Raw genomic sequence first — 24,459 nt, 5'->3', positions numbered from 1 at the left:
CTCGTCTAATCCTTGTTCTGCTTTTAAATTATGTTCCTTTATGTCATTCCTATCATTTTATTATTTGATTATGCTATTGTGGACAATGTGTTTTATTTTGCTTTGTTTTGTGTTACGTATGTATTTTATCTTGTTTTATTGTGATTGTTTGGGCTTGGCCTCATGTTAGCCGCCCCGAGTCCCTTCAAGGAGATGGAGGCGGGGTATAAAAATAGAGTTGTTGTTATTATTATTATAATAATTATTATTATTATTAACTTCTGAACAGTATTCTGGATGAAATAACTTTCCTGTATGGTATGGAACATGCTGTTTAATAGAGGAAACTCTAGGCCAGAGGTTCTCAACCTAGGTTCCCCAGATGATTTTGGCCTTCAACTCCCAGAAATCCTAACAGCTGGAATTTCTGGGAGTTGTGGGCCAAAAACATCTGGGGACCCCAGGTTAAGAACCACTGCTCTAGGCAGCTATGTGTCTTATTTCTTGGAATGCCCAATGTTCCGTCACACTTTTAATGAAATGGCCTAGGCTACTGCACATACTTCCTCGAATGTGATAAAGTCATCATTGGAACAACGAATAGGACTCTTCATTTCTTCAAGCATCCCATTGACAAAGCAGTGGGACATTATAGCTATTGTATGAGTTGTGGAAAGCGGCCACACACTCCTGGTTACTGCTGAAATTCCTCACCAGAGCAATTTCTTGGATCATGGTCCTCGTCCATACCTGAGAGTTTGCCTCTTCGGTGCTTTTGTCTGCTGTTTAAATGATGGATCAGACTATTTAAAAAGATGAGATTATACAAAATGGAATCTTTCATCAGAGTGAATGTAACTAGTTTGTTAGATGAAGCTAGAATGTAAATTGAATATGTAAATTGTAAACATGCAAATTGAGGAATGTTTGCACATTTTTTTCCTTTTATTAGAAGTTCATCCACTACAGATGTCAACTTGTGAGAGTAATTCTTTGAAATTAAAAACAGAAACAATAGAAGGTCATTTGTATTCAAAACGTGTTTGAACAACAAAGATAGTATACTGACAATAGTGATGATGATAATGATGATGCTCTGTAAATTAAAATATGGATTGAAATTTAGTGCTAGATGCAATGTCATTTAAAAGGAAGCAAAGAATGACACAGGCAGTGGGGGAAAGTAGGTAATTTGTAAGTTCAACAAGATACCTCCATCAAAGCCAGATGCTTTACAAAGTGAACTTCCAGACTTAAGAAAAGTCAGGAAAAAATGAGGAAATTGGAGAAAGAAGAGATAAATGAGCCCATTTAGAAGACCCTTATCAGGGATGAGCTGAAAAGCCTTTATCGGTTTAGGCTCAAGGTATTCAATCTTGTCTTTATGAGCAAACAAATAAGAATAAGATCCCAGAGAAAACAGTCATAAATCACTTTAGGGTATCATTAAGAAAATGATAATTATTAATTACTAGCTTGTCTTTCTGAGATGTTGAAAAATTGAATCAAATGCAGATTGACTTGAAGCATGACCAGGACTTAAAATGAGAAACTGATTGGGCAGGGTAGTAGAGAAACAGGACTGCCCTCTTTACCAAGTGATTTCTCACTTTTCCATGTAAAGACTATGAAAGCAATCTTTGCTCTACTGAAAACCACCATTCATGGCTTAACAATTAATTATGTTTCTGTCTTATCTTTCCAACAAAATGCCGTTAAAAATACAAGAATTTTCATCTGATGGTGACATACATAAAATATTTAAAACATTGATTTTATTTATTTATTTTGATGTCCAAGTATTTTGACAGAACTAAGCTTCTTTTAACAAATTCAGAAAGTTTGTCTTTGTATATTTGAAGAAATTTAATTCTTAGCAATGAGGTGTGGCTTCCAGATAAAATGTATCTATTCAAGAGTTTTGGGAGTACAGTAGAGTCTCGCTTATCCAACCTTTGCTCATCCAGCTCAGCCAGCCTCCCATCTGGATCCACAGCTGTTTCTCTAGGCAGGGAAGGATCACAGGTTTTTAAAAATATTCACAGGACTGAACTTTTTACAGATTTAACTTCTGACAGTATTGTTACATTTTATGCAATTCTATATTTGTAATCAATTTTTTAGTAGTCAATGTTTTCAATACATTGCTATGTTTTGGTGCTAAATTTGTAAATACAGTAATAATGCTACCGTGTATTGAACTGCTTTTTCTGTCGATTTGTTGTAAAACATGATGTTTTGGTGCTTAATTTGTAAAATCATAAAATAATTTGATGTTTAATAGGTTTTCCCTTAATTCCTCATTATCGTTTGCTTATCCAGCGTTCTGCCGGCTCGTTTATGTTGGATAAGTGAGACTCTATTGTACTTAACTCTTTTGTGTAGTCCACTGGAAACTAACAGTACTTAGACCTTGTCTAGTTGCCATTAAAATAATGATAACAAAGGATGAAATGATACAGAGTTTTGTCAACAAAGTGCAATGCACTTCATAAAGTTATGAATAAACTTAATAATAATAATGTAATGCTAAGCATTTTGCCACAGAAAATGACATTCATAATCATAATGCCCAGTCAGTCTTAAACTATAAATTTTAAATTGACATTTTATCAGTTTGAACATTTTAATGTGTGTTTTAATCTTATGTTTATGCTTCAATCTATACATTGTTAATGGTTTTATGTTTTTCATTGTTGTGTTTCACTGTGTTGTAACCCAGTTGGGGAAAAGTGGGTAAGAAATAACAACAACAACAACAGCTATTATTATTATTATTATTATTATTATTATTATTATTATTATTATTATTTCAATGTCTATTGAAAGCTAATACTTTGCTGAAGACCTTAAAACTTCTTTATAACAAGATATGTGCCTGGTTTTTCAAGCTGATAGTGCTACTAGAAGCACCACTAGCCTTGAGAACAAGTTGTATGTGCCCCACATCATGTTCCCAATGGCAGTAGTACACACAGTAGAAACAAGACAAATAAAACGTGCATGACTCTTTTAAAAAGACTGTTAGCACTTTCAGAACATTTGTCGGGAGTTTTGTTGATCTGAGAAACAAGCTACAAATACTTCACATGTCACGTTCTACGGTTTTAATTTTCATCATTGCAAAAAATGTTAGATGGAGGAACCTCCAAGGACCACAAAACTCAACAGGAAACTGCATGTGGACTACTTGTTGCCCACCCTGCTCTAACATAAAGTATATTTGATTTTATAGGTAAATGGCTCTTAGCAAATTATCTGTTGGCATTTTGTGCTCTGAAGCATATATGCACCAGTCTCTCAGATTAGCATTAAACAACAGCATTTCAGACAAGAACAGAGGAAATGTCTCTTTAGATGCAGATATCTTGGCTTCTGTAATTCCACTGAGCTGAAGCATGTATCTGAATTCAAGGAAAACTACTTTAAGTCCATGTTCACAGTTCACATCAATTCCACTGCAATCCAAGTGTAACTAAGATTCAAACCGATGTGCCAGTCCAATGAAACCATGTAAACAAAACCCCACCCTTTCTGTATCTCTCCTTCCCCTCCTGGTGACTGCCATCAAAATGAGGCTACTGAAGATGTGCTAGGAAAAAGTGTTGTTTGGGGAAATTATTTCTAGCACAGTAGAATTTCTGGGAGATACATTATTACTATAAGGGGTAACACTGGGAGAGAACGACTAGGCGGGAAACACTTTGAAGAGAGAAACAAATCGTGCAGAGGCATTTATCTGCAAGAAACATGTTATTCTCTCATCAGCTGAGACTGTATCAGTCATTTCCAGTTACAAAGAAATAGATACGTGCACTGAAATCCAGTAATTGCAGATTTTGCCTTCCACTGTGTTGTGGGAGAATTGGCAGTGCTGAGTTTTCATACATCACACAGATAGAAGCCTGTGATGGGGGAACAGGGGTGGGAAGAATACTGATTAATAGGTACATTCCTGATGAATAAAGTATTTTCTGATACATGAGACACCCTTCCAAAGAGACTTCCCATGAGGTCCTTTGCATTTTGAAACTTACTGGAAAAATTAATTTGTATAGAAATCCACAAAGTTGTCTTGTGTAGAAAACATGTATCTGGGGCAGCTTTCATATCATTCCCTGTAAATCCTATTATCTGGCTGAAAATGGGTGATTTGATTAAAGGATGATTCCCTAACACATAGAATGAATTCGGTTATTAGTGCTTATTCTAGTGAATTCATTTTCAAATTTCTAGCAGTCAAATTCTTTTTCAAACCTACTGCTCTAAGCTCTGCTGTCTCCTGCTTTTCTTCCAACAGAGAATTAGAGGTGGTTTACATATATTTAAAACAAAGTACAACTGAAAATAAATGATAGGCTGAATATCATTTGTCTGAAATGCTTTTACAAAACATTTTAAATGTGATAAAATACAAACACAACACACTACGATAGACAATTATTGACTAGTCTTCATTATTTCATTTTTTGACAGGCTTCGGGAGCTCATAGCAGATATCTCAGCTCCAGGATTTCCTGGCTGGAATGGATTATCTAAATCAGTGGTTCTCAACCTGTGGTTCCTCAGATGTTTTTGACCTACAACTTCCAGAAATCCCAGCCAGTTTATCAGCTGTTATGATTTCTGGGAGTTGTAGGCCAAAAACATCTGAGAACCCCAGGTTGAGAACCACTGATCTAAATACATTTCAATCTGATTTCAGGCCTAGTTAAAGGTCAGAGACAGCTTTGGTCACTTTGTTTGATGACCTGTATTGGAAACTAAGCAGGGAATAGGTGGAATTGTGTCTCCGGTGGTTTCTGCTGGATATCTCAGTGGCTTTCAGGATACCATGGTATCCTGGACAGGCCTTCTGAGATGGAAAGAAGAGTTTCTGTGTCATGTCATGATAACTTCAGTCATTCTTGGAGGGGCGAACTTAGAAGAATTCTGAAGCTGGAAGACTCCTGCTCAATACCTTAACCATTGGACTGTGGTGTCACCTAGGGTTCAGTTCTGTCCCCTGTGCTGTTTAACGTCTACATGAAACCACTGGGAGAATCTTGCCCTGCATAGTTAACACAGGTGTGCTAGCTAAGTCAATTCTTTGAGAAGCCAGATTTGGCCACTATTACATTAGGTTAGATTAGTGCAATACACTTTACATGGGGCTGACCTTGGAATGTGTTTGGAAACTTCAGAAGATCCAAAACACTGTGGCTTGATTGTTGGCCAAGGCTGATTATAAGGAGCATATAACTCCCTTGTTGAAATAACTTCACTGGCTACTGACCCATTTCTGGTCAGAATACTGGTAAAAGGTGCTATAAAATGCTATATGCCTTAAGTTCAGGCTGTTTGAAATGACCATATCTTCATATACGAGTCTACCTGAGTTTTAAGGTTTTCATGGGAAAATGCATTCTTGGTGGCTGCTGCCAGACTACTCAATACTTCCGAGGGAGACTTGGTTGGTCCTCACCCTACTTTCCTTTCATGGACTAGCCTTCATATTTAAACAAACCTTCAGTATTTAATGAGTAGATTTTAAGTTGTTTTAAGTGTTTAAAATAAATAATTTCAAATATTTTGTATTTTTAAAAGTATATCAGAAGGCTTTTGTTATATTGTTTGAATGTAGTACACAAGCCACTTTGGTTCTCCTATGGAGAAAAGTGGGATAGAAATAAATAAATAAATAGATTCCATAATGTTTTTTTTATTTTAAGGTTTGTTTAATTTTTTAAAAAATTATATTTTGTATATTGCTTCAAGATGTATTTTCAGCACAATTTTTTTGAAATTTTCCTTTTGTACATTGCTCTAAGATGTAAATTTTAGATATGGTAAACAGTAGGTCTGTGCAAAAAGTCATTTGTGCATCATATATCAGATCTATTTTGTAAGATTTATACATACAGCCATTCCCCTTTAAATTAAGGAGCGCCATTGCGAACAGGGAGAGGCAAGCAAGAGAGCAGAATAGCAGGCTAGGCTAGGGCTAGGCATGCAGCAGGCTACATTGAGAGAGGCTAGGAGGACGCGTCTGACTGCTATTAGGAGGAATCCAGACTGCTGGGAGTCTTCTATAATTTATAAGACTTTTTAAAAAGGGGAATCGCACACTATAAATAATAATTGTGTGAGTGCAAGGGTTGCCAAAAGTCAGATATGACTTGAAGGTACACAAAAGCAACAATCATATATTCAGTATATTAAAAATGGTAGTGGGAATGGCAGTTATGAACATGCAATTTGGAGTTACGCACTTGTAACTGTTTGGTATTCACAGTCCCTAGGTAAGTTCTGATATAGGAAGTACATCATCATCATCAAACATTGTATTTGTTACTTACCATTCCTCAAGGCTGGGAGTGAGGTATGGTGTACAACATAGTTAAAATACATAGGTAAGACATAAGACCATTACATAGGGACCTTGGAGGTCCCTCAAGGTGGCATTTACTGTAAAGCAACTACTGTGATCCATGGGTCTTCCCTTGTTGCTCAAGAAGCAGCTGGCTACTATCCCTTTCACATAAGAGATCTCCAGCGCAAGGGGGGTTGTGACGGGTATGTCTACCTGTCACATCAGTGATGGCTCACGTAGCAACATCAGCTGCTCCTGATTGATGTGGGAACAGACGTCCATTGATTAAAGTGACTGCCTCCCTGTATGTGGAGATTGACAAGTTCACTTCATAGGAACATAACCACAGTGCTCACACATATGTAAAGACCATACAGGATTTGTGCTCCTATCTAAATCGCAGTGAGCAAGTAGGTTGCACAAAAATTGATCTATGGAGGAAATCACATAGAGTCTCGCTTATCCAACCTTCATTCACCCAACATTCTGTATTATCCAACGCAGTCTGCCTCCTGCCTGGAATCCACAGCTGTTTCTCTTTGCAGCAATTCTATATTTGTAGTCAATTTTTCAGTAGTTAATATTTTGTAATGTTTTCAATACACTGCGATGTTTTGGTGCTAAATTCGTAAATACAGTAATTACTACATAACGTTACTATGTATTTAACAGCTTTTTTGTCGATTTGTTGTAAAACATGATGTTTTGGTGCTTAATTTGTAAAATCATAATGTAATTTGACATTTAATAGGCTTTTCCTTAATCCTTCCTTATTATCCAACATTTTTGCTTATCCAACGTTCTGTCAGCCCGTTTATGTTGGATAAGCGAGACTCTACTGTATATGCAAATCATGCAGTTAGACTTTAATAACACTTTGCAAAAGTTTTCACGATTACAAAATAATGTCTGTACAGTATTTCTAAGACTTTTTCCCCCTAGGTCATATTATACAGAAGAGATGGTTTGCAACTATTCAGCTATTTTTTAAAAAAAGTCTTAAGGGCACTCACATTACATCCTCTGGATTATCTGTGTTTTCTTTTGTTGGCTCAATTTCATCTTAAAGCTCATCCTATAGGGGAATATTCCGTATTTTCCAGCAGCATGATTTCCATAGCAAGTATCTAGAACCACACAATCCTAAATATGATTATTCAGAGGTAAATCCCATCCACTGGAGTGCAGGCTAAGTAGTGGATATATTAATATTGGAACCAGGCATTTCAAATTTGGAATTCGTATATATTCTTAGTATTGGGGATGCTTCATGCAGCCTCATTATGCTAGCTTTTGTTGAATACTGACTCCCTGTGAGCTTTTGTATTCATAAGAACATTCATTGGGTCATAAAAGTAAAATTAGACAAGCAATTACGTACTGATATACCACTTGGGTTATTGTTATTGTTAAACATTTTTAGATAGTATAGAACTGATGGTTTCAAAGTGTTTGCCATTGAAATATGATTCCCCATGGGTTTAATTGGATGGATGTAGACACTCTCAGCTGTTACAGCATGAGGTCTTTTGAATACACAGATTAAACATAGCTCACCTCAGTGGCATAAAATAAAAGGCTGACATTCGGATACATTCTTTGAGCTTTTCATCTTCTTCCTGTGTGATTTGGATTTTCAAAAAACTACCGAATTGTTACTCCTGCTATGATTGAAAAGTAGATACAAAACCTTCCACCTGTAGCACTTCACAATTAGATTTGGGCTTTAAAGGATTGAAGATCCCACTTTCATCTGCAGATCTTCCAAAAATGCTTTCGAAATACTGTATATGCTTTGTTTTGCAATAGTGGTTCCTCATTATTTGTTGCAGAGAGAAATTTGTACAGCAGCATTTTGTATTTGGAAATGACTGTATGCAACTTTTCAAGGAACTTCGTGTGTTTCAAGCTGATCTGGATGAGGATACCTTTCACAAGTTTCAATTACTCCTTACTGTGTGAATTTTTTTAAAAAAAACCTCAACAGGGATATTGAAGAACAGCTTAATAGCAAGCTTTTATCAGAAACATCAGTCCTAGCAAAAATTTATCATCACAAAGTGAACTGCATGCTCAGAGCAGAGATTAAGGATCAAGAGAACTCTTCCTGCTCCATTCCAATACTGTCAGCAATTAACAAGCTTTGGCAAATGCTTGTTAGCACATCACCTCTTGGTGATATGTGTTCTCTTCCTTTTCCTGTACAACTTATGTCAGATCCCTCTAAGATAGTATGGGAGCTATGCACTTCATAAGTTGCATGTAGGTCATTTTTGCAGCCCCTTGTCGTCGTCCCCCCCAATCCGCTGGATTCGGGGGGGGGGGGATGACAGCAATTGGATCTTGGCTCCAGAATCCCTGACAAAGTGCTGCTTGGTTAGAAATAAGTGCTCCCTCCTAGCCACCTTAGTTTGGGAGGGAAATTGAGGGATCCCCATATTATTTTTTGGAAATTATGTTTTATTGGAAAACATTGCTATAGCTCACACAGGTCATGTAGGCAGGTAATAACCCCTATGCAGTGCTCCCTCACTTATTGCGGGCATTACGTTACAGGGCCACCCGCAATAAGTACAAATCCGCAAAATAGGGACACTATATTTATTTTAATATTTATACCTTATTTTAGTTGTTAGGTGGCCTTTCTCTCCTTCACAAGCCCATTTTGCACTGTAGTTGTTGGAGCCTCTGGTGGCCTAGGGGATAAAAAGCCTTGTGACTTGAAGGTTGGGTTGCTGACCTGAAAGCTGCCAGGTTCGAATCCCACCCGGGGAGAGCATGGATGAGCTCCCTCCTTCAGCTCCAGCTCCATGCGGGGACATGAGAGAAGCCTCCCATAAGGATGGTAAAACATCAAAACATCTGGGTGTCCCCTAGGCAACGTCCTTGCAGACGGCCAATTCTCTCACTCCAGAAGCAACTCCGGTTGTTTCTGACACACACACACACACACACACACACACACAAACTAGTTGTTTTAGTATGGTGAGGCGGGCAGCAATTTGGTAGAGAAGGCTGTAATCTGGCAACTCCCAGAATTCCCGGGGAGCCAGTGAAGCCTTTCCGGAAGAGGGGGCGGGGCGAGAGCGCATGTGCAGGCGCTTCCGCGGCCTAATCCTCTGTGAGTTGCTTTGTATTGTTTACTTAGTTAGTTTGATAGATTAGATAGATACCACTTTTCATTGGATACCATTAAGGTCCAAGGCATTATGAGAATGCCTTGGACCACAAAAAAACATCGCGAAACAGCGAGGGCGTAAAAAGCGAACCGCGAAGTAGCGAGGGAACACTGTACTCTCAAAAGGTGAGACATAGAATCCATAGAAAGTGAGAAGAAGGTGGGCAACAGGGCATTTCACGAATACTTCCCCCCTCTGATATCCTCTTCCAAGATTTGCTTTGGAAGGTTTTTTCCGACTCTCTATAGTAGATTTTCACATAGGATTGCAGAAGGAGGGGAAACATGGCCAAAAGAAATCTGCCCACTTCCAGCAGAAACCAAACTTGGAGCAAAGTTTGAGTTGACTACAGCATCTCCCGTATTTGTTGCTACAGTAGAAAAGATTGCTTTAAAGAGACTTGCCCAAGTATTTTGCTGTGTCAGTGATTATAGAGTCAGCAAACATGTAAAGTCCATGCCCCATATGTGTGAGGATTTGTAAAAGAGGCACCATGATGTGGTGAGTTGACTGGAAAGGGCATATGTCAACAGCTGATTGGCTGAGCCAGTCAGGAGCCGGAATTCCAATTGGCTGCTGTCTCTACCTTGGTGCTGGGACAAATGGTTTTAACTGCCACTTTCACCTCGAAGGGGGAAGAAAGCAGCTGACTGAAAACGGTCAGGGAGGAAATAGCTGCCATACTCACTGAAATCTGGTTATTTATAAGACAAACGAGGCATATTTAAAGAATGTATAAAAGGACTGTTTATTCTCTCAGTTCTCTGAGTGAATTCAGAAAGACTGTTGTATATATTGTTGCCCTGTTTGAACTTTTGAACTGAAGTAAACATACTGTTACTTGTTACACAAGCCTGAGTGACAATTTTTTTATACTGCAGGGTTTATTTTGATTCAGAAACTGTGGTAAAGCTTCTATTTGTTTATTTCTACAACCCTCAACAATATGCTTGCTCATTACAATGTCAAATCAACAAATAATAATAATAATAATAATAATAATAATAATAATAATAATAATAATTTTATTTTTATATCCTGCCACCATCTCCCTGAGGGGACTCGGGGTGACTTACAAGCGGGACCAAGCCCAGCACAACAAAGTTTACAAGCTAAAACACACACATAAAAATAATAAACATATTATAATCTAATTAAAACAATTTAAAACAGCAGAATATAAAATGAACAATAAAATAAATCAAAACAAACCTCAATAACCAGAACCAGGTGGGGAAGATCAAACTTGAAGAGGGCTGGGCATGGGCTTATGCCAAAAGCAGATTATAGCAGGTGACACTAAGTGATATGGCAGAAAAATCCAGGAGCTGCTGCAAAGACTGTATGATTATTGTTAAAATATCTATATTCATTATGACCTAGTTGCTTAGAAATTTACAGTAAAATCAGTGTGAATTATATAAAAAATTAAAAATTACAGGAATAACAAAACATCTCACAAACGAACTCCTTTTCATAAAGTCTTATTATGTCCACTTTTTCTTCCTAATCTTTCTCTAACTGGAACTTTTTTTAAAAGCATAGTCAGCACTAGCAGGCTGGTAAAGGAGGGCTGTAGAGACTATCAGTATCTGGTTGCCGCAGTAAACAGTGCAATAAAGCTTGAACTGAGAAAGAATGGGATTGACCTCTAGCCGATCCTCTTACAGCATAACAAGAATCCCTTAATGCCTGTCTCTATAACTGCCCCCACAGATAGTAGAATTCCTGAAAGGTGACCCAAGTTTTAACCCACCCTGTGTGGTAGAGAAGGAGAGAAGAGATATTTATTATGTTAAGAATACAAAATAAAACAAGTGAGTCCCAAAATACCTGAGGGTATATTTGTGTGTGTTTACAACTAGACACATACATGAAGAAAACTGCAGTATGGAGTGGTGCATTGAGAATAAATAGATTTTGAGAAATATTCTGTGTAGTTCATAGATGCAATCAGTCTGGTGATATGGGCCATATACTGTACCTAATTCCAGAGACTCAATGGTCACTATTGCCCACTATTTGAAATCCAGTTTCAAATTGTTTAATGTGTTGTCGAACGCTTTCATGGCCGGAATCAATGGGTTGCCGTGAATTTTCCAGGGTGTACGGCTATGTTCCAGAAGCATTTTCTCCTGTTGTGAGGTCAGTTGAAAACTAGGCAAATGGGCAGAAAGCAGCCAGGCTTTGAAGGTGCAAGGCCATTCAGATAATCAAGGTGGCCAATTGCAACATTCACACTTGCCTCAAACAAGTTATTTCTCCCATCCTGGACATTCCACAGATATATAAACCCCACTTGCCTAGTTTCCAATAGGCTTCACAACCTCTCTGGATGCCTGCCATAGATGTGGGTGAAACATCAGGAGAGAATGCTTCTGGAACATGACCCAACAAGCCTGTAAAACTCACAGCAACCCATTCAATTGCCTTTCACTGCCACATGGGAGAGTGGGAGAGATATCCATGAAGATTACACATGCCCCTCCATGTATATTTATCACAAGGAATGGATTTTGGCTGCTTTGTGGGATAATTGTCCAAAACCCATGGTTCTGCTAGGATTGCCTGTTTGGGTTATTAGTATAGTGGGTAACAATTGCTTATTAACCTCTTTATTGGTGAGATCAGTGCAGCTTTTAATTATAAGTATTGCCAGCTTGCATGAAACTCCTCAGCCATGTTTCTGGATTCCCGTCTATAATATGCTATTTATTAATATATACAGGAAGTGTTCTGTGGATTAGGCAAGAGACATTGAAATTACTGTGCTCACCGCAGGCATACTATTTCAGCAATTAATGACTATATCAGACCCACTCTTCAGTTCTGCACATTTTGGTGGAATACAAGCACATGCTGTTTTCTTCCAAATATTGGTTGCTTCTTGTTAGTGAGTTACACAGGTGCATGTCCAGTTTACATCTGTGTATGCCATTTTTTACATTGTGGAAGTCTAGGAGATGCTTCATTGCTATGTGTCTTCAGCAGTCAATAAAGTGTTACATGGGAACTGAAGCAGCTAAAAGGTATAGAAGGGGAAAGATGGCTTAGAGAGAGAGGATATATTACACAGTAGAGTCTCTCTTATCCAACCTTCGCTCATCCAATGTTCTGTATTATCCAACGCAGTCTGCCTCCCGCCCAGATCCACAGCTGTTTCTCTAGCCAGGCAAGGATCACAGATTTTTAAAATCTTCACAGGACTGAACTTTTTACAGATTTAACTTCCAATATTTTTGTTACTATAAGTTCATTTTACGCAATTCTGTCTTCATTTGTAGTCTATTTTTTTAGTAGTCAATGTTTTTGTAGTCAATGTTTTCAATACATTTTGTGATGTTTTGGTGCTAAATTCGTAAATACGGTAATTACTACATAACGTTACAGTGTGCATTGAACCGCTTTTTCTGTCGATTTGTTGTAAAACATGATTTTTTGGTGCTTAATTTGTAAAATCAAAATTTAATTTAATGTTTAATAGGCTTTTCCTTAATCCCTCCTTTTTATCCAACATTTTCACTTATCCATCGTTCTGCTGTCCCGTTTATGTTGGATAAGCGAGATTCTACTGTACTTCCACTTTTATATAATTTTACAACATATCTGCTTATCGAGTGCTTTCACTGAAACAAAACCAAGTAGTTTTTTCTGTCCCGTTACCCCCCCCCCCCCCCCCGTTGAGTTGCCTAGGCTTAATACACATCAGAGGAAAGTGAAGTATAGAGTGAGATAATATTATTTATGTATCAAGCCCAAAGCTGAATTTCTATCAGACCACAAGAAAGAAAATACTCTGAGGTTATTCATAACCAGCTACATAGCTAGAAAAGCATCTTTCATGCCTTAACAGTAAAATGTGTTTATTTTATAATCACAATAAAACATTTAAAATACATATGTAATGTGATACAAGTATGTCCTCTGATTCACTCAATTAAAAATACAGAACAATTTTAAAGGAATTCTTACAAGGTACCCCATTTCCTCCTAAATGCTGTTTATCTAACTTATTACAACACCTTAGTTACAAGTAACTAAGAGGCAGAGATTTTTGACAATCTCCTTCTTTGTTTTCACTCAACAGTGCTCTGTGTGAACTGAAATTCCCCAGGAGCCTTTTAGTATTTGTGTTTTTGCATAGAAACAGTGTAGGGGGAACTTCTGTAAAATGCTAAATTAACAAATTAAAATAACCGTAGAGTCTCTTGTCTCCTGAAAATGCATGCAAAACCCCGAGTGTGTTGGTATTAATTGACAAGATCTTAAATGGAAACTGTATTTGTGGAGTGGTTTCTAAACCTTAAAATGCTTTCTTCCAAAGTGTATTGATTTTGCCATTCCCAGGCTTTATGGGAGGTTAAGACAAAAGAGGGGAGAGGGGAACTTTTCCAAACAGTGCCATTTATTTGAGCCCTGCATTTCCTATTAAAAACACAACAGGTGATAGTGGGCAAAATCCCCTGGCATGCACTGGGAATCAGAACCACTATGTCTAAGAACTTGGCAGTCTGTTCAAATATAAAAGGGCTAGCATGCAGCAGAAAGCATGTTTGTTCATATCAACCTAAATAAACTCTTGTTCTGTGTCACAGGGATCCTGTATCGCAAGTCCTGCGCATCCTCTGCAGCTTGCCTCATGACCTCTGCCGGATACCAGACTTTCTGTACTCCAGGGAAAATAAACTCTGTTTGTATAAGCTGCTGCAATACTCCACTCTGCAATGGGCCGAGGCCAAAGAAGCGGGGAAACTCTGGCACCATGCCCAGGGCTGGTGTCTTAACAACCGTGCTGCTCTCCGGCTTGGCATTTCTATCACCGGTACACTGCTAAACCCTAATGGAAGAGTCTGTTGGTCACATCATTTGTCCTGTATTACTTCCTCCAAAGACACAGCTGGTTTCCATTGTGATGTTGCTGTTTGCATCCAGGTGCCGAAAGAAGAGATACATTTTGGAGAGATAAAAAATATCAGCAACTTTCTTAGAGAAGGAATATATATATATATATATATAGTTGTCTGAATTTCCAGTATGCACTTTAAAAACAAAACAAAAATCAACAATCACTCATGTAGATCCCATATCCATTCATGTTACTGGAAACAAGCATTTAAACTAGGAGGCTACAACCTGCAAGCTGTAACCCCTTGGCTTGTTTGTTTTTGAATTTCCATTTTTTCGCATCTGATTTATGTTTTATGAGAATTCACACTTCACGTTCACAGAGACCATTCTGCTTAGAAGGACTAGGGTCTGTGCTGGTCTCCAGGGGCATTGTTTGCTCATTCAGCTCCACTGGTTCAAGACTCAATTTCTGCAAACTGCAGTCAGGCTTGGCCTCGCTCTGAAAAGTACTTAAGGAAATCTTGTTAGCTGGCTTGGTAGAAGACTTGCGCCTGGATGACATGAAGAGCAATGGGCGCCTGTAACGGCTATCACTGGCTATGGAATCCAAATTGGCTCTCAAAAACCTCTGCTTGTTGATATGATCTAGCGTCAGGCGTCGGCAACGGAGGACCTGAAGGAAGACGGCCCGGAACTGCTTGGAGGAGATGTTGTAGAGCAGTGGGTTCACGACGGAGCTGAGGTAGAAGAAAGTGTCTGCGATGGGGAGGAGGGTGATGTACACTCTGAAGTAGGAGACGGTCCAGTCCTGCTTAGGTCTAGCAGCAGCCATGATCCTTAGGACTTGATTTGGCAGCCAGCAAATGGCCAGAGTTGCAACAATCAGTCCTGCAAGCCAGGAGAAGAGAGAAAGAGAAAGCATGTGAAAACAAATCATAAAATATTTAGTATTAGTTCTGCACTTACTGGCGAGGAAATGATACCAATTTTTCAGTGTTTAGCTTGGCGCGTTTCTTCTGCCAGTAGCAAAATTCGTTCTAAGAAAGGGGAAAGAGGCCAGCCACTTCCAGGATTCAAGGTCATTGAGACCTGTGTTCTGATAAGTATTATGTAATTTTTAAGATACCATTTCTCTTTGCTCCCTGGCATTGGTTAATTTCAAAGATGTTATTTCAGTGAAGGTGCATTCTTCAAACGATTATCCATGATTCCTTTTCTCAACTCTTCCCCCCTTCTGCATTCTTAAAAAATACAGCCATATTAGAGCAGGCAATACCCAAAAGATGATCAGATTCAGTTTATATTTTACAAAACAAATACGCATACAACTGTATATTTGGCATTATTTTTGGTAACTTTTCTCTGACAGAAGATATTTTTACGTATGGTATGAATGGCTCTTTTTATGACAAAGAGTGTGTAATAAGCATCTGGGAAAGAAATTCCAGTTGAATTAAAATGTGAAGTAAAAGGCACAGGAACAAAAAAAAACCCTCTTAGGCATGTCATGGAAAATGTTTCATATAATATAGAATCCCATGCATTTGGGATCCATCTTTTAGTCTGTTTTTTCTTACTTCATTGAGTTCAGATAATAGGATCCAGATCATTGGAGCTCCCAGTGGCACAAAGGGTTAAACCATTGTGCCAGCAGGACTGCTGACTGAAAGGTCAGCGATTCATATCCGGGGAGTGGGGTGAGCTCCCATCTGTTAGCACCAGTTTGCCATGTGTGGACATGAGAGAAATCTCCCACAGGATGGTAAAACATCCGGGCGTCCCCTGGGCAACATCCTTACAGATGGCTAATTCTCCTACACCAGAAGCAACTTACAGTTTCTCAAGTCATTTCTGACACACACAAAAATTGGGTCCAGATTAATTTTTTTGAAGAACATGAACATGGATCCACAGAGAGCTACAAGCACACTGCTGTGGTTTTCTTATTGCTGGCTATGGTAATGCAAAAGCTACAGATACATCTGCAATAGCTACAATAATAGTGAGCATCTTGCTTTACAGTGTGTTAAACTATTGAATTTTTTCATACGCATTGACTTATAATAATTACAATGGTTGTGTGTGAAAATGTCCTGTGGCTTGGAGGAAAAAAAACCCCACAGCTTTGGAAGTAACTCCCAAAACTAATTTGTTATGGTTGCCATTTTGGTTATAATTTTTAAATTTGAAATTGAAATCATTACAGTTCCAATAAATAAGTATTTGCTTTCGTATCATTCAAAGGTAAAAGTTACTGGTATTTTTAAAACTCAGAATGCTATAAGCCACTAACTTGTGGTATAAAACACATTAATGAAGACACATGCACATGTAACTAAAAATATAACTAAATAATTTGCAGTTATACCATCAAAGGAATTAGGTTATCCCTCATTACATCAAAATGTAACTTATTAATGTTTTAGCTGTTGCAAAATTACTTCTAAAATCTGTAAAATGTATAGCACTATTGAAATTTGAGCTCTGATTTGCAACTCCATCTATCAGCGAATAATCTGTACCCCTTCTCTACATGGGAGTGGAGCTTCCCATGACTACAGCAAACATCTATTAGGAAAAACACATCAGTTGAGTTTAAGAGGAATTTCTGTTCCCAAGATGGACAGTGAAAAGGAGAATGTAGTTAAAAGTTTTTGCTTTTTTAAAACAAATATTATATATATAATAAGGACATATGTAACAGTATGGGGAAAGGGTTTTGAATTTGTCCCCTAAATTATTGAATTCCTGTGATGCAATTCCAAAGTTGTCAAACGATTCACCCTGCAATGGTGTCCCTTGTTTTGCAGCAAATGTGCCTTATGTGTAAAACAAAACACTCTATAACAGAGGTATTCCCCACCCATTTCAATAGGTACCTTGATTTGTGCATTTTGCACCACACTCTTTTACTAAAGCTTCTTTTTTGCGTTTAAAGCAAGTTAAACAACTCAACCTGCTTTCTTGGTAAAACTGCAAGCAATTCTGCTACTGCCAATATTAATGTGGAATCATAACTTATAAAAATAAAGTTCAAACCATTAAAACACAAATAGGAGAATATAATAAACCAAGCAATCTAAAATTCTGTATCAGGAAAACAATGCTGTTTTGAAGAATGTCAAGGAATTTGGGAATGCCAAAAGAACAAAAGATATGAATGTAAAGACAAAAAAGGAGGTTAAAAAATAACAGTGGCTTGGAAGAGCCAGGACTGGACATAAATTGTGTGACGGTTTGTTTTGTGAACCTTTTGATTTGAATATTTAACTTTGGTTAATAAAAGAGATTAATTTTCATAACAATGAGAAGTTTGCTTTCAATTAAAATCATAATCATTATTAATAATCATTATTATTATTATCCCAAAAGTACATGTGTGTGTGTGTGTGTGTGTGTGTGTGAGAGAGAGAGAGAGAGAGAGAGAGAGATGAGAGAAGCCTCTCACAAAGATGGTAAAATATCAAAACATCTGGGCGTCCCCTGGGCAACGTCCTTGCAGATTGCCAATTCGCTCACACCAGAAGCGACTTGCAATTTCTCAAATCGCTTCTGGCACGAAAATTTTTTTTATCCCAAAGGGATATTTTTCTAATACATAGTAACACATACTTAATCATTTTGTAAATGAAACAGTTCTTCATTCTGTAATAAAAACCATAGCTAGTACTTTCACCTTTGTGGTAAAAAAAACCCACCATAAACATATCAGATAAAAAAGAATATGCCTTCTACATGACCTCCCCGTATTTCTATTGTTGCTTGCCACTTAGTACAAATTTCCCTATTTATTTTATATCTGTTCTTCTCTCATTCACATTACAACAGCTGTTAGTACAGCATATAGCACAAATTGCTTCACTTCCAGTTTTTTCTTGGTATACAGATGTTGTAAGATAGAAAAAAGGATCCTCAGAAATCACATATGCGATGCTCATGTTTCCATTGGTAACGGTTATCAATACAATTACCATTTCATTTGGAATTACTTCCACTTCTAAAGTCTGAATGCATAATTGGAACAGCCATGAGACATAGTGGCCAGATTCTTGTTAGGTAATCTCACCGGTGGCCCCACTAAATGAGTGGTTCTCAACCTGTGGGTACCCTGGTGTTTAGGCCTACAACTCCCAGAAATCGCAGCCAGTTAACCAACTGTTAGGATTTCTGAGAGTAGAAGGCCAAAACATCTGGGGACCCACAAGTTGAGAACCACTGCACTAAATCAACTGTTGAAAAATGTTTCAAACCAGATAAATCCCACTAATTAAATGGGAGTAACTACAGGATTTTGCCGCTGTTTGCTAACCAGTACTATTTCAAGATACAATATGATATAAACACATGATTTACAAACCAGCATTAAACCATTGTTTGTTCTGCCTTGTAAGGAGCCGGAAAACATATCAAGCATTGTTTGATACTGGTTTGTAAACACAGTTTATGCTTTGTGTTTGCCATATGTGTGACTTGACATGCCTCAAGCAGGTTCCAGATGGTGGCGCTTGAGGATAGCTGCTCAAAGGCGCTGTTGTGTGGTATCACACAAGGTGCCATTCTATCCCCAATGTTCTTTAATATTTACATGAAGCCACTGGCATATGGCAGGGTAATATCACTATGCTGATGACACCCAAATATATTTCTCCTTCAAAAACAGCCTCAGCTAAGGATAGCGTGTGTTCTCTGAATGAATGCCTGGAGGAGGTAATGGGCTGGATGAGGAAAAACAAATTGAAACTGAATCCAGACAAAACAGAGGTACTTGCCATCAAGGGTCCTAATCTGGGGATGGAGGTGTGTCAACCAGTTCTAGATGGGGTTACACTCTCCCTGAAAGACTGTGTCGGCAGCTTGGGAGTGCTCCTGGATCCATCTCTCCAAATGTCAGCCTAGGTGTGTGACTGTCATGAGTGCTTATTATCGGCTCCAGCTAGATTTGGAGGACCTGAAGATGGCAGTGCATGCACTAGTAACCTGAAGGTGGGATTTCTGCAATATGTTTTATCTTGGGCTACCTTTGTACCAAGTTTGGAAATCAGCTGCTTCAAAATATGGCAATGAGATTGGTTACCATAACCATCTAAATCTAACAACCTGTATCTTCCGGCAGGCCTGCCCAGCCAGTTTTAAGCATGAATTTTAAACTCATGTCTTGTGTTTAATCTCTGTTCCATGTATTTTTATATGTGTTTTATAGAAATATATTTTAATATGTATTTATAGAAATTTACAATGTTTATGTGGCTTAATTATTCTGTAACCCATTTCGAGGAGAGGTGGGTAAGAAATACTATTATTATTTAATATGTATTTATAGAAATTTACAATGTTTATGTGGCTTAATTATTCTGTAACCCATTTCGAGGAGAGGTGGGTAAGAAATACTATTATTATTGTTATTATTGTTATTATTATGCCATTAGGGCTGGTGCATTATGGGTAAAGTAAAAAGTAAATCTGTGAAGCCAAGTACTATGTTTATGATAAATGAAAGCATACAGATTTGCTTTCTCATAGTTGGAAAGGTCAATCCATGCTGGCTCTTATCTACGATTATCACAACTGCTGTTTGAGGGAATTCTGAATTGAACCACATTCATTGCCATTTCCCTCATGTGGAAATCAACAAGCCTGAAGAAACACTCTTGTTTGTGTACAGAATTGTCATTCAAGCAAGGATGCTGGAAAATCAGAGGCTGTAGTTGTGTGGCATGTCTCCATGCAACAAGATCTCCTTGTCCGACGTCATTTTTCATGGAAGTGGTGGAACTGGCACATATTCATTTACACTGGGTAAGTAATGCTTGAACAATATTCTAGTAGATAAGCAATTGCATATTTTAAAAATCCCCATACAAAAATATCCTCAACCTGTTTTTAACATCTGTGTATGCTTATGTGAGACACATCCACGCAAACACACCCATGTCTATGTACATATTGAGAGAAGTGGCCCCATAGGGCCTTCAAATTTATTTATTGCGTTAAACAAACAGTAGGGCATACTCAGATGCCTTTGTTACTCTACTATTTTACTCCTCGCCTGTGTCACTTCAGTTTAGGTTTCTAGTGCTATAGTTGTGCTTTTTGAGTTAGATATTCCAGCATCACTAGCTGTTTGATCATACTTCATGTAAAAGGACAGTGAGGCCATGCCCTCATTTTTGTTCCTCTTTGCTGTCAAAATCATTAACAAGAACAAATGATCAATGAAGCATGGCATGGGAGAATCACTCAAGACATGCAGACCTTGCGGAATTACTTTGTCATTTTTCAAAAAGAAGGTGGATCTACTAAATTGATTTTTGAATATCAACCTTTATAGGACTTTCTTTCAGGCTGGTAGCCAGAAAATTTATGATGAGATGAGGAATCTTTGCAGAACACTCAGAACAAAACAAAAAAATTAGGAACGGGATCTAGAACGTCTCATGATGAGGATTGGGGTTTTGTGCCTTTCTCATTTCTGATGTATGGTGACCCCCAAGATGAACCTCTCAAAGGGCTTAATAAGATGTTCCAGAGTTTATCATTGCCTTCCTCTAAGGCTAAGGGAAGTATGACTTGCCCAAGAATTCCATAACTGAGCAGAAATTTGAACCCTGATCTCCCGGGAGCCCACTCCCAACACCATAAGAACTCATGATTGTCTTCCACAAAATCCTCTGTTGGCAATGCTGCTTATGTAGTCTTTAAAAATTACAGAAACTCTAAGCCAGATGCAAAATGTTGTTTTTATTAGGAAAAGTTTAGTTTGCTTTGGAAAAATAGTGTTTGTCCAATAAGCCATACTTTGTGAATAATCATTTCGCCCCATGTACTCTTATCTTCCGCTTCACTCCTTTCCTGTGGCAAATTTTGTAGTGTAAGATTTCCAGGGTCTGTCACAATACAGCTTTCCATGGTGTTCAAAGCAGGAAACTGACCTCTCTACAAACCAGGATATGAAACCAGGAGTCATGAAGTCACCATGCAATTGCTTTGCCTGGTTTGAGACCAAAATCAGGGCCCAATTGATGCAGTGGCAACTGCTGGCTCTGCTGTTTCTCCTCATTATTGTGACAAATTTATAAACTCCTAACAAGTACAATAAAAATAGAAAAACAGTCTTCATTCACCTTGTTTTCTCTTTTGGTGGTCCTAGAGATATCAGCAAGGAGAATATGGCCTTGGGGCATTGAAGCCATCTTGCCAAGGGTCAGCCAAAATTAGAGGAGCTCCTGGTACCTTGTGCCGGCAGGACTGCTGACTGACAGGTCAGCGGTTCAAATCGGGGGAGAGCAGGGTAAGCTCCCTCTGTCAGTTCCAGCTCCATGCGGGGACATGAGAGAAGCCTCCCACAAGGATGGTAAAACATTAAACATCCAGTCGTATCCTGGACAATGTCCTTGCAGACAGCCAATTCTCTCAAACCTCTCTATGTACACTTGTGGTTTCTCAAGTCACTCCTGACATGAAAAAAAGCCAAAATTAGAATCTTTACTTACTAGAGTAGTAGTAATGAAATCCCTCCATATTTGTCCCATACAAATGTTCAAAAGTGAGCATGAGTGGTGCTCAGATGATACCACCTTTCTGAAAGATTCATGCATATAGACTAGTGAGCCTTCCAGATTTTGTTGGACAAGACTAGAATGTTGGGACTTGAAATTTAGGAACATCTGGACTGCCACACTTTACAAATTCTCTACTATATAGAAAAGTTTTCAGGTTGCCTTATTATGGATTATCTTGCCCTATTGTGTCCTCAGTGACTCTCCTCAAATCAGTTATGACCCCTTAACCAAGAGTTGCTAATGTGGGATCAATGGGAATCTGTTCTATCAATCAGAAAGCAACTGTCACATTAGACATCACTCACAGAAGGGGATGGAAGGAAGCAGCATTTACATCCTGATCAAAGGATCCCTGTCAATTGCAGTAGCTCCAGGGGGGACAGTGGACCAGGAGTCACTGCAATGTTATATACACATTTCTGGAATCTGACATTACATTTCAACTATATTTTGACAATAGACATGATATTTAACATGAGTCAATCCAGGTTTTTGTTCTGCTCTGATTATTTTATTGGCTTTTACATTAAACATGGCTTTTAAAAAATTGGTTGTATTGGTTTAATTAATTAAATGAAAATGTCTGTTAGCTGCGAAATTCCAGCTCTTGCCTCTTAAGAAATATCTGCAAATTAATATCCAGAAATTGTTGTTGTTAACTGCTATCAAAGTACATTCACCTTAAAATGGCCTATGACTAAGAGACCTCCATGAACTCCAGTCATTAATAAACCTTACAAATTACATTTTTTTTTAAAAAATCACATGCACAACCCTGAATCAAAATTAAAATCCTTGACCAAAAAATTAAAACAAAATAAAATGATGCATTTTCCCATCTTAGCTGTATTCTTGGCATTGACCTTCAGTGAGAATAAAATGCTACACATGTAAGGTTCTCCCTTAGAGACTTCTGAAGGAACCAGAGAGTGAAAAATGAGCTGATGGTAACCTTGTACAATCCCGTAGAGGTTAGTCTTTCAGGGGGCAGGCAGAAGACAGTGTGTGTAAACTTTGTCATTTTTATAAAGACAAGTAATTGCTCATCTGTCTATCCGAAGGGGGAAAAAAACACACCACAACCTTTATTTTTGCGAAAATAGGAACAAACATTTTGGCTCAGATGCTTCAGGAATTACCCTATGCCTCCAGGGGGAAAGCCTTATATTTTCATTTAAGCCATAACCGCATAAGGCATAAAATCCTTTCCCTCTGTTTAATGTGCTGGTACAACCAATAACAAACTTCACTATGACAAATCATGGGGGACCTAATAGACTATGTATAGCAGCTACCATTGCTGTATAAATGGGCAGAATGGTCTTAAGTAATGCAGTGCAAACTTTTATGGAGACCAATAAAGCAAATGTTCTTATATAAAAAAAGAAGTAATATTTTCTATTAGAATGGGCACCTGTTCCGTCCCTGGAACGTATTCAGGGGACAAGTACTGGCCATGTTTTATAATGTTGCAAATCTAATCTGAAAGGCAAGAAGAGCAGTAGCTTCATTTCTCCCTAATTACTGAACTAGAAACACAAGACCCATTGGATGACACAGATTTCACTCTTTTCAGAAAACCATTTGAACAAGAAAGCCGAAACTTCAATTCATTTGTACTACAGTGAAAACCCCTACTAGCATAACATGGATATAGACATAGAAACCAGCATTGCGAAATTGGAAACAATTTTGGGTGGAAGTGGGGTCAGAGCCAGTAGAAATGTGCCAACTTTTCCAGGTTCAAAATAAAAAATCTTTTTATACTTACAGGCCAGAATTCAGTCGGGCATTTGCAAATACATAACCTATAGTTATGCATTTGCAACTGTTACGTATTCATGATCCCTACACAGCTCCAGGTTAGAGGCTAAGTAGGAACTGTGAAAGTTGAATTATTTATTTAAAATATTTCTCTGTGTGTAGACTCAAGGCAACTTAAAGTTCCCTAAACTCCACTTATCTGTAAACAAAATTCAGGAGAGTCAAAGGTTCAGCACACTGACTTCACAGCCTTAGTACAAACAGTAGAGATTGAATGCACACACGTCCACAAACTATCCCAGCCTTGTGCTAATTCCAGAAATCAACGTCCACCAACTACGGGAATAGAGAAAGTGAGACCCATGACCCATATGAAACCCCCAACCCCCTTTTTATTGTCCACGAGGTTCTGATTTCCACTAAATCTTCTTTAAAAAGCTCTTTAATAATCTTTGAATTCCCAAATGCCCAGAAGGTAGTCAAAACCCCACAAAAACCAGTTGTTTTCCTCTCTCATTCCTTGACTCCCTAACAGGTAAAAACATCAGATCCTATCTGATCTTGGAAGCTAAACAAAGTTAGCTGTGTATATCACCTTGACAGGGGACCACCAACTAATGTCAGGTGCTATAAGCCATATTTCAGACAAATGAATTCGCAGAACCATCTCTAAGTAATCCTTGTCTAAGACCAGTTCCACACATGACTTTAGCCCGCACCCAATCGGGTTTAGGAAAATGGATTGGGTGTAAGTCCACACACCTCCACCCAAAAATCA

The 24,459-nt window shown here is 38.2% G+C and overlaps 2 protein-coding genes across 5 annotated transcripts in view; one reads left to right on the top strand and one right to left on the bottom strand.

Annotated features, from left to right (window-relative positions):
* The window catches only part of lypd1 (LY6/PLAUR domain containing 1), a 42,440-nt gene extending 24,777 nt beyond the window's left edge, over positions 1–17,663 (top strand). Inside the window, exon 3 of the mRNA XM_003226145.4 lies at positions 14,106–17,663. Coding sequence (XP_003226193.1) covers positions 14,106–14,344 — 239 coding nt within the window. The 3' untranslated portion in view covers positions 14,345–17,663. The remainder of the gene's footprint in view (positions 1–14,105) is intronic.
* The window catches only part of gpr39 (G protein-coupled receptor 39), a 216,860-nt gene continuing 205,757 nt past the window's right edge, over positions 13,357–24,459 (bottom strand). For all 4 annotated transcript variants that reach the window (XM_062975399.1, XM_008118844.3, XM_008118843.3 and 1 more), the window contains exon 3: positions 13,357–15,246. In XM_062975399.1, the coding sequence (XP_062831469.1) occupies positions 14,720–15,246 (527 nt within the window). In that variant the 3' untranslated portion in view covers positions 13,357–14,719. The remainder of the gene's footprint in view (positions 15,247–24,459) is intronic.

The sequence above is a fragment of the Anolis carolinensis genome, chromosome 1 (assembly GCF_035594765.1).
Source record: "Anolis carolinensis isolate JA03-04 chromosome 1, rAnoCar3.1.pri, whole genome shotgun sequence".
Classification (NCBI taxonomy): domain Eukaryota; kingdom Metazoa; phylum Chordata; class Lepidosauria; order Squamata; family Dactyloidae; genus Anolis; species Anolis carolinensis.
The sequence above is the reverse complement of the archived record's forward strand: the minus strand, read 5'-3'. Positions and strand labels throughout refer to the sequence as shown.